General features: G+C 33.1%; 1 protein-coding gene across 1 annotated transcript in view; it reads right to left on the reverse strand.

Moving 5' to 3' along the window:
- The window catches only part of LOC105326436 (uncharacterized), a 25534-nt gene extending 18943 nt beyond the window's left edge, over window positions 1–6591 (reverse strand). Inside the window, exon 1 of the mRNA XM_011426480.4 lies at window positions 4773–6591. Within this exon, the coding sequence (XP_011424782.3) occupies window positions 4773–6500 (1728 nt within the window). The 5' untranslated portion in view covers window positions 6501–6591. The remainder of the gene's footprint in view (window positions 1–4772) is intronic.
- Window positions 6592–11719: the final 5128 nt, after the last annotated feature.

Below are 11719 nucleotides of genomic sequence, written 5' to 3' on the forward strand. Positions count from 1 at the left end.
TAATAATGGATGCAAACTGTTTCATAAGAATACGACTGCAAGCCCTTGGTGAATTAATGGAAGATGTTTCCTGCTTATGTTTCTATAATAAGGAAACCTGTCCACACTGACAAAATCTGCCATAAATCTAGACCTTATTATCATCCCAACTAGTTTATTTAAATATATTAAATTTGTCAAAAATGATGACAAAGTCATCTACATTTCCTTTAAATACTAATTAATTCCGGCAAAGTATATGTCTAAAATGTACATGTATGTGGCGAACAATCAGGCAAAACTGTATTTTCATAATTTTTATATACATGTACATGTATATTTTCCTCTTATTAAAAAAAATCGAACCTAATTTGAGGTTTTTGAAAATTCTTTGCTGAGGTTAATAAATTATTATTTGCATAACTAAAATCGAAGATATAATTTAATTGTGATTGAGAGCATTTATGCAAGGTACTTATTTACTTTTATTAATTATAAAATAAATTCATCTTTTCCACCCGTGTTATCGTGTTTTAATGTGAATGTAGATGTAATAAGCCATCGTTTATATCAAAGAATTAATGATGTGCTATGTTGTAATTCATACATGTATAAGTACATCCAGATTATGAAACGACTGACCAGCTGATATATTTCACTTCGTTATGTTAAGTGATATAACAAGCGTGTGTATATATTTATAGCCAGACGTAGAACTGTATATATACATGCACTTGATGTATTTATTAGGCGCATATAAAGTTTGAAAAATTATAACAACTTACAAACTGGTAAAAACAAATCGATAAAAATTTGAAGATGAATATTCTTCAGATTTAATCATTCGGAAACTTTAAGTATCCTTAAATCTATGCTATAAATCTCATTCATGATATTGACTTATTCAATGATTGAACATAAAATCAACTGCAAATTGGACTCGTAAATATTTTTTTACATTAGGTAAATTTTAAATATTCATAAAATGATTGATATCTAATAATTCTGTATTAGTAAATTGTCATTTATTTAATAATTTCAGAATACAAAAAAAAATTTATTTATTTGCCTCATATGAAAAATAGAGAATTTAATAAAAATTTGATGTTCAAAAATCCATATCTTCAAAACTCTACATGTTCAGATTCTACAGATTTAATATCATTCTTTAACATAAAATACCGGTTTTTTTTTAAATCTTCATGGATATACATTGTAATCAGACACTTGTCTGTGTTCGAAATAAATGTAATTTAAAGGTCAAAGTGCAACTTGATGATACCATCTATCACTTCTTTCAGTTTTTTGCTTCATATAAAAATCTTTATCTCCATAATCTTCAAATATGTATTATACCTTCTCTATTTCTTACCTTTTCATTCTAAAAAATCCATAAAATGTGTTTTGACATATGAAATTTGACATATGAAACAAAAGCTTATTAATTTAATTCAATTGTTATTAGAGTTCAAATAAATTTTAATCAATTAAAGTACATATTGCCATTGGAGATTAAAGGGGCATGGTCACGATTTTGGTCATATTTTATTTTTCTGTTTTTATTATTTACAATGTTTTATGAATGCATTTCTAATGATCAAATGAAATTTGGGTGCCCGTCGATGAGTTTTAAGCAAGATACAGGGCTCACAATTCTTCGTCATGTAAACAAGGCTCGTGCCCTGTTTTTGTTTACATAGGTTCAATATACCAGTAAAAAATCTTTTTCAAGATGATTTTTCTATATTCTTATACATTTTAAGCATAAATAAAAAGTTCCTAACGATTAGCACATTCATTTTATGTCTAAAACTGGAATTTTCACTTCAACGTTCAAAATGTAAACAAAAGCTTTGTTTACATAACGAGGAATTGTAAGCTCTGTAACTCGCTTATAACTCCACAAATGACACTTAAATTTTGGTTGCCTATTAAAAATGCCTTACTGATTGAAAATTAATTTTTGACCAAAATCGTGACCATGCCCCATAAGTAAGAAATAGGTCGCATTTATAAACAATTCTAATCCAAACCTTTCTATGACTCCATTGTCTAAACAAATAATGGAATATATCACCGTCTTGCCAGGATATGAAAAATATACCAGAAAAAATGTGGATAGAAATGTGAATCGATTTCTATACATATATTAATACGAAATAACCCCCCCCCCCAAAAAAAAAAAATAAAAAATAAAAATACAACCATAAAAAAATTCTGGATGAGGAAAATCTGGTTTACATTATGTGTACAGCGATTATATTCATTTGCAATCATAATTAAATCTTTAGATAAATTAAAGTTACATATGTTGACCCGTCTAAGAGAAGGATGCATATTGTCTTATCTAAGACACAGATAATAATTTGTTCGTCTAAGGGGAGAATAGATATTCTGTATGTCTTGGACAAGAATACGTATTTTGTCTTTGACGAGTGAACATATTTTGTCTTTTCTAAGATGTACTTCACCATCTCATAGTGTTACCAAGGATAAGTTCACACCTTTAAAAACACTGTCGCAATAATTGATATCGGTTTTTACAAAGATAATATAGTAGTATAAATATTTGTAAGTTTTATAATCAGTGCTCGATTATGGCAATTCTTTAAAAACAAGTTTTAATTCTAAAAAAAAATGGGTAATGGAAGTTTTGGAAGACAGCTGGCACTAGTAACCAACGAACACTGTTTTATTTTTTAATATTTACTTTGTAAATAGTGCAGAGTGACACATACATGTCTGTATACAAATAAAAAACATCGAGCATTTGAGTACAATGAAACAACAAAATTGAATTGAACCATGAAATCGTTCTGTTGAATCAGTAGACGAAATAGACCGCTCAGAATCGCTCTAGATGTTTCAGCAACATCAAAAAGAAAAACGACAGTACAGGATAGGTTCAATGGAGTTGATATAATCAACAATAAAAAGCTGTCAATATGACAGCAACTCGGGATTTCTTTTATGTGAACCAGAGTCCATAATCTATCTGTCAACCCTGAATTTATAAACACTACCTATCCAGAGAAATAAAGTACCCTAAATGCAGTATTCTGCCAAAAATAACTAAGTTCAACAGGTAGCATTTTCTTCATAAATTATTAAAAATCAAAGTAATTTACACATCTCTGAAATATGTGTAATTGATCTGCTAAACAACAACTTTTCTATCTTGAAAAAATTCGTACCATAGGCATACCCTATACGCAATATTCTCCGAGAAAATGACTTAAATGACTTGAAGTTTAACAGCCGTTATTATTTTCATAAATAATCAAAAATCAACATCAAAGTTATATGCACATCTATGAAATATGTTTAATTGATCTGCAAAACAACTTCCTATCTTGAAAACTGTAGGAGGAGTTATCCGTACAATAGGGGTACCTATATGCAATATTCTTTGATAAAATTATTAGGCTCAACAGCTGGTATTTTTTTTTATCTCATCAATTATCAAAAATCAAAATCAAAGTTATATGCACATCTCTGATATATACAAAACAACAATTTCCTAACTTGAAAACTCAAAGAGGAGTTATCCGTACAATAGGAGTACCCTTTTGGCAGCCGCCCTACCGCCCGTCATTTTCATCATTTTAATAACCGGATTTTTCCTTTATAAAACCAGATTAAAATGATCTTAAAACACCAACCTTTAAAAACAAGTTTATTTAAGTCACTTTATTCCTGGCAAAAGCAAACAAAACAGTTTAAAGTATTTGAATGTCCTTAATGCAAAACTTTAAACCATCATACAGATGTACATACTGTCATGCACTTTATAGATTTAGATTGAATTGGAAAATGTTAACAGATGGTCACAGTGTACTATTATGAAATGTCTGGATGCACAGCTCTAGCTGTTGTTGGGTGTCCCAACACTTCTGGTGACTATGGAGACCATACGCTATGCTTTACCTTGAATTAATGACATTCCAACAACAGTTCATGATCACATGCGACTAAATTCCAACAACATTGAATAACAGACATTGTGTAATACTAAAGGTAATGGTAATGTATTGCAATCCATTATATGTTTGCAAAGTAATGCTAGTAATGTGTAAAGCCACATAAGCAATACAAGTAATGGAACTGTAATGCATAACTTTACCATGTAATTCGCCCCAAGTCTGTTAAAAAGTATTTAAAGAACAACATCAGCGACAAATGCAATGTTTGGTAGTTGATTAATTGGTGTACATGTAGGGCGATTAAATTACATTGACATCCTAATTCTAATGTGATGTTAAATCTACCTTTTTTAATTTGATAAAAATGTGAAATCCTTTACTACAACGCTTTGATTTTGTGACAAGGAGATGGAGTGAATTTTAATCTGATCAAAAATCAAAATAAAAGCTATGATATTGTTTGAACATCATACAATTGTACTTGGTCGGCGTTGTTCGGATACACATCATATTGAATCTACTATTAAACGCATTGATTGGTTAAAATATAAACTTTTCCCCAAGCCACGAGGCTCATTAGATCGGTGCTTTATCCGCTATGCAGATGAGTTATTTTCTTCCTCTCGATGGTATATTAGTCTATTACTTGTAACTAGTACTAGTAATCCTAGGGTAAGTCAATACCCATTGCAGCTAGCTTAGATGGACCGACACAAGTAAGATTATAGACACAACACACAAACCAGCATCAATTCACCACAGCAGGGTTCGAACCAACGATTTTGGGTTAGCGACTTAATACATACCGTATGCCCACTGAACCATGTGCCCCACTTAATTACATTCGTACATGAAATTACTCAAACTTACCAACCAACCCCAGTCCTGGTCGTCAAGGAGAGCACCCTCAGGGGGATCGTCTTCTTCTGCATCACACGGGTCTGTGTTTGTCAGATTGTCAACAATATCGCTTTCATCTGGATTACAAGGATCTGTGCTGGTCAGATGGTCAACTATATCGCCTTCATCTGGATTACAATGATCTATGTTTTTCAGATGGTCAATAATATCGCCTTCATCTGGATTACAAGGATCTGTGTTAGTTAGATGGTCAACAAGATCGTACTCCTCTACGACCTTGTCCGTTACCTCGCTCTGATCACTTCCGTCCTGGCATGTGTCTTCTTGGCAAGTCTCTTCTTGTTCTGGGCACGTGTCTTTTGCCTCACTTTGTTTGTCATCGTCCTGCTCCTCATCACTTCCCTCTAACAGTTTCAGAATCACGTTTTCGTCGCTTGAGTCGTTTTCCCCGGGGTCACACAACCACATCCAATCCTCCCAATCGCCTACGTCATAAAGGCCCTGTGTGGTTTGTGTCTCTGTTACTCCTCGATCACTGTCTCTTAAGATTTCGTTGTTAGATTGCAATGGTTGCACTGTATGACGATCATTTAACGGAACGTCTTGGGTCACAGGTGGGGAGATATCGTGCACGTTTCTTGAAGATGGAAGGGGTATGTTAGCTCCATATCTTTTTCGATACCAGTTTTGGTCATCTGAGAAAAACCATAACTTTGGGGAGTGGTAAATGTTGCTTTTGAAAGCATCGTGTTTTCCCGAGGAGGAACAACATCTACTGTGGGGAAAACAAACACTTCGACTGTGGACCCTCGACTTTGTTTGTCGAGTCCTATCCAAGTGTCTGTCGTCAATAGAGTGTCTTCTTAAAGGTTGCCTAATTTCGAATCTGTTGCGTAAAAGACTGTGCTGGGCATTGTCTATCTGATTATCACGTGTTGTTTCAACACTTGTCTTTCTACTTGAAATTTTTACAAGAGAGCCATTTATAAATTCGACTTTATCTCCAGGTTTAATTGGTGAACTTAAACCAATGCATTTCTCTGCATTGAGTGAATCAAAGTTAGAAGAATTATATGCATTTACCTCAGAACCATTTTTACATACTTTTAACAGTGATTGATAATTTCCTAGTTGTATACTTTCATCTTGATAGTCATCAAAACAAGAAACTTCATGATTTGGAATATTGATAAACAACTCGGTGAAAATATTTTTTGATATTCCTTGAACATCGTCACTATCACTTGAACCTCTATATGACGTTTTAGTGACGTCATCATTAGCATCCACGTCATCGTCGTCAATTATTATACAATCGTCGACCGAGGAGCCTTTGGGGTTTTCCGGAGTCTTCGATGTGGATTCTGTACTGGTGTCATTTGGAATAACTGACGAAAGAGACGAAAAACGCAAAGAATCAGGTAACTCGGCGGTTTGCTCGATTTTCACCCCTTCTGATTGGCTGCGATTAGTGTTGTCGTTAAAACAATTAACTGCAGCTTCGTTTTCAAAAAACTCTCCGATATCTTGACAGAGATCTCCAATTCTTTTTCTCTGAAATTCAAATCGTGGCGACCACGAAGAAGACGCGCATGTCCTGTTGAACTGGCTGGCAGCGTGGGTATCAGTCGTATTATCTGGTAAATCATTGAAATCAAAACTATCAGACAGACATTTGGTTACAAAGCAGTTTTCGTCTGCTGTGTCATCCATCAGTGAAAGCTTGCCATCATGCATAATGTTTCACAGCTAGCACCTCGAACCTATCAGAAGTTTGTGAAGGTTATAAGATTTCTATATATCTGCATTATTTCAAACCCTATATGACAAATGATAGAACAAAACGTGTCGATATCTTAAAACAAAACACAATCAAATGGACGATATGGTCATCAGACACAGCTTTATGGAACTGTATCTAACGGATGTTGCAAAGCACGCATGAAAGCGAGGCCAGAAGCGGGCTCAGGTTGTTGTGTTACGTGAATGGATCGGGACAGAGGCTCAGCGAGGAAAATGTGGCTCATCGACCCCAAAATTTTAATAAAAGGGTCAGTTTTAAATTAAGGTTTAAATATTTGAAAATCGGGGTAATGAATTGACTTTTGTTCAAAATTGAATATCGACGAAAGTGTTAAGGGGTCGAGAGTCTTACGGTTGAAGATTTTTAATGCGCAGATTATCTGGCGACAGATGACATTGATAACGCTGAATCTGCCGATGTAAGCGAAGTTTGATATCCTTCATGTAACACATTTGATTTTTGATTTTTTTAAGTCCGCACGCATATATTGAAGGTGGTTAGATGCGATATTAATGATTTGATATTCAAATCTTTCTAGTACTTCGGTTGATAGCAATTAAAGTAATGGCATTACTTTAATTTTTTTCACTAGACCTTGATTTATAGGTAACACTTTTCCCGCGTTGATTTATTGCAATAGGAATATTTTTTTTTGCTTCCTGGGGAACCATAGAACCCGTATTACGGAACTGATATTACAGGTGGTCACCTTTTACAACAGCGGATCATCATTGGTAAAAGAAACACGCTTCAATCTACATTATTCCGTTATTAACGATCGAAAGATATAGGGTCACCAGAAACCGCATGTAAAAACACCAGTGTCACATGATGTTTATTTACACGGCGCATATATTTGAATTTATTTCATGAAAAATTTTTTTTTGGCTGTATGGTCTTATTGGTAGGTGTCAAAAGATATTTCAGACTGAAATAAAATGTCATTGTGTGAACTGTCAGCTGGGATTGATGCATTTGTTTCGTTCCCTGGGTCTTATTTGGAAACAGATCCCGAATAATTAGCCCGCTTCTATAAGTAATTAGTAATTACTAAATCTTCAGACCGTCTGTTGGTGTCCTAACCGCGACTTCGGACATAAAAGTCAATATGTCTACACATTTGCACGTTCCGTAACATAAGTCTCAACAATTTTGCATTTTGTGAAAAACAAAAATATGAAAACTCGCAACCCAAAACGATAACGTGAGAAAATGATAGGCTCTTGTGCGCGGACAACTTATTTTCTTATAACATTTAAGAAACACAGTTAAATGTAAATTTCAGATATATCCCATCTGACATTTAATTGATTATTATATCTTACTTTAAAATTAAATGTGGATGTGCAATTTTGAAATCTCTATTATACAGAGTAACTACGATATATAAATAACATCCAATGATTTCTTTTTATCAATGACTTATGATTTTTTTTAAATAAAATGGTACAGAAAAAAGTTTTTCTTCGTTACCTGTAGATCACTTTGCATTTGATAAATATGATATCTATTACAATTCTTATATATCTTTAATATAGTCCCAATAAGACCAACATATGTATACTCTCAATTTAAAAAAAATAATTAAATTATAATACTAGGTCGGTTTTGATGAATTGCCAACTGCTCTAGATATTCTATTTATATTTATCACATGAATAAAAAACATACTCCAAGGTTATGCGAAAATAAGTATGACTAATAAATAATGCATAAAATTAAAAGCATGATATTAAATTCTAAAATACCAAGTAAACATGTGAATTTGAATTCTTTTTTAAATTCATACCACTTTACGAGAGTTGAAGCACGGAATGAGGAAAACCAGATCAAAATTATAATAAAAATAGAACTGTTGATAATGGTGCATGGTTAAAAATTTTGCATTCATTAATATCTATCTATCTATCTATCTATCTATCTATCTATCTATCTATCTATCATTCATTCATGACCATGGCCGTATTCCTCTCTTAATCACGCAGTAACGAAACCATTAAAAAGGAACTGCAAAAAAGCACCCATTAAATGAGTTTTCCACATAATGACATTTTGTTTCACATTTTAATTTACCATCAGGTGGTGTTTTAAAAAACGAATTCGCTAATAATCTATATTTTAAGTGGAAAATTTAAAAATTTAGTAACAGTATATATACATAAAAAACGATATAAATATCGATTGCACTGATGTATTATTTTGTAGCATAACATATTCCGTTTCGTTTTACACGGATGGTGAACTATAAAAAATCGAATTGTATTGCTCTGTGCTCTAAAATATCGATAAAATGAAACTCCTTCGTTCTATGCGTAAACTGTCTCATTTGAGGCTTTATCTGTTGCGTCCTCGCTTTATCCTGTATTTGTGGATTCTACATTCAGCCTTCCTTACAATTTAGCATTGTGCCATTATAAAATTGCATGTAATGGTACATGCTTCTCAATATACTACATCAATTTGGCATATTGAATAATATAATTCCAAATTCTTTTGTTTAACATTCATGTTCAGCAAAAAAATAAAATTGTTTTGTTCTTTGCTTTTAAACTTTTTTAAGCGAAATACCTTATTACCAAGTGTTAAATTTGGAGCAATATTTCATTTTTTGTGACGTCTTCACTTCTTTGTTTTGTTTTTGTTTATTGGGTTTTTTTGGTTTCTGGTTTTTGTTTGTTTTTTTATTTGGTTTGTTTTGTTTGTTTGTTTTTTTATTGGTGTAAATTCTATTTATTGTTGTTTACGAGCGGTAGGTACATGTAAGTGTATGGACCATCAGCGCCATAACCAACACGTAAACATGTAACTGTGTGTGTGGTCAAAGTGGCATCATGGGAAGGATATCATCGTAACGCAAGCAAGCACTGCAAACAAATGTTTGGGAATTAGGAATTAGGAATGTGTATCAATTATCATTGTTCAAGACTTTTGCATTCCCTCCATGTTGCCCTGCCAAGTCATAATTTAGGGTAATGTGGCTGTGAACTGTGGGTAGGAGAAACTAAAAAAGGCTTCATCGGCAACCGGTTTTTGGAACGCAGTTTGCTCTTCGCAATTCTAAAGTAAAATGTGATCTATAGAAAGCAATTCACAATTCAATGTATTATTCCTATTTAGGGGTTGTATTTTTAAGGACATATACAAGTGGTAAACCTCTTCCATAGTAAAAAATGGGGATGTGGTTATCTTTAGGTTTGAGATTCTAGGCCTTACTGAATTACGCTAAACATTACAAAGAGATTTTAAACATCGGGCTTGGAAATATCGAAGACTAAAATTTTCAGGGTCAGCTTCTAGTAGTAAACCACTACCAGTTTCGAATGTAGGTCAGATACCTGGGGTTTATCAAAGATGTATTCCAAAAATTATTTCACTCTGCCCACAATGTTGTCAATCCCACGATTAAGGTAACCAAGCGATGAAATTTTAAATTTCAAATACCGACTATAAATGTACCAAATAAAGCATTTCAAATCATATTTAATAGCAATCACTGAAGTTTGTGGTTTGAACATATTTTGTTGTCAGGATGCTGTTGGCAAGAGGATCAGACAATCAGACACATTTTTTCAAACTAAGCATGCTGTGATCTAAAGGGGGTCGGGGGGGGGGGGGGGGGTCCGGAAAATTTATAAATTTCCGTAGTAAAAAATCCCCACACACTCCAAAAAAAACCAATAAATGTCTAAATAATCACCCTCTAGCGAATCGCCTCGGTTGTTGATAGCAAGGGGCTACTGCCTCGCTTAGTATTAAAAAGTGAGGGTTTTCGTTGATCAGTAATCTGTTTATATTAAGATAATTAATGAAATCCAAGCTATAAAAATGATAATATAACAAGCATTCTGAGAGTAGTTTGTGGAAATTGTGAAAACAATGCACTGTTATGCAGATTATCGAACCCGAACATTAAAAAATTGGAATATAAAGAATTAATTTTCTCGAAAATATGTCAACCAGACGCTACAAAAGTGTAAACTTGATCTGTAGTTTGACATTTTGAAGCTGTTCAGCAAATTTCATATTTTTCAAAAAGTGTGGAAAACTGAAGTGGGACAGACAGACGGACGAACAGACGGACTGACGGACGCAGAGGAAAGCTATAGTCCCCTCCGGTGAAAACCGGTAGGGGGCTAATAACAATATTTAAGAATCAATCGTTCCAATGGAAACCATTGTAATTTAACGATGTAAATGTGGTTCAATCCCGTAAAACGATATAGTTCACAATGATTATTCTTGGACACGTCTATGAACTACTTATTGGAAATGTTTATGAAGAAAGCAAATGTCCTTTAAAAGCTGTATTGAAACATCCCCGACCATTTTGCAGACATTAAATTGTCGAATGACTATAATGAGTCGTTACACAACCAAAAAACTAGGCAAAAACTGTCGGCAGTTGATTCTAACTGAGACAGTTTAAACAAAGACAACGATTCACATCAAGTTTATGATCTTCAACAGGCTATAAGATAATATGAAACCAGCTTTCAGTTTTGATCGATGTTAAAATTTACAGGTCAATCATATTTGCAAGTTTATTACATTTTTACAGATTTCAAAACATCGTCCTCTGCAGTGAAGGGCAGCATAAATTTCATAAGAATTCAAGTTGGATGTTTTTGGTATATAACCATTAATAATTATCTAATTAACATATATGTAATTGCTTACATTCAAATTAGTTTGTCTTCGCGGTCAGTGCATGAATTTCTCGCCGTTACTAAACTGTTGTTATAAATAAAGTTAAAGTTGAATATGATTTGCATTTTCATTTTTTTTTCTTTTTTTATGTTTTAAAAATTATACACGCGTGATTCTTTAAGATTGAAATGTCGCCAAATCTCATAGTTAATTAACGTATCAATTACATAGCAGTTTTGTTATGTTTGTTTGTTTGTCTTATTTAAGTCGACGGTAACGTTGTTTCAAAAACTAAAAAAACATTTTCCTTAAAGTATTAATTACATAGCAGTGTTGTTTTGTTTGTCCTATTTGATTTAACAGTAACATGGTTTTAAAAACTAAAATACTTTTTTCCAAAAAAGTTAGGAAATAATACATAGAGAAAATGTTGGATTTATAATAAGGTAATGGCACTCACATTTTGTATGTAGTGACCTCTGAGTTTTACGAAGTCGAGGTACGG

This window comes from Magallana gigas, chromosome 5 (assembly GCF_963853765.1).
Source record: "Magallana gigas chromosome 5, xbMagGiga1.1, whole genome shotgun sequence".
Lineage (NCBI taxonomy): Eukaryota > Metazoa > Mollusca > Bivalvia > Ostreida > Ostreidae > Magallana > Magallana gigas.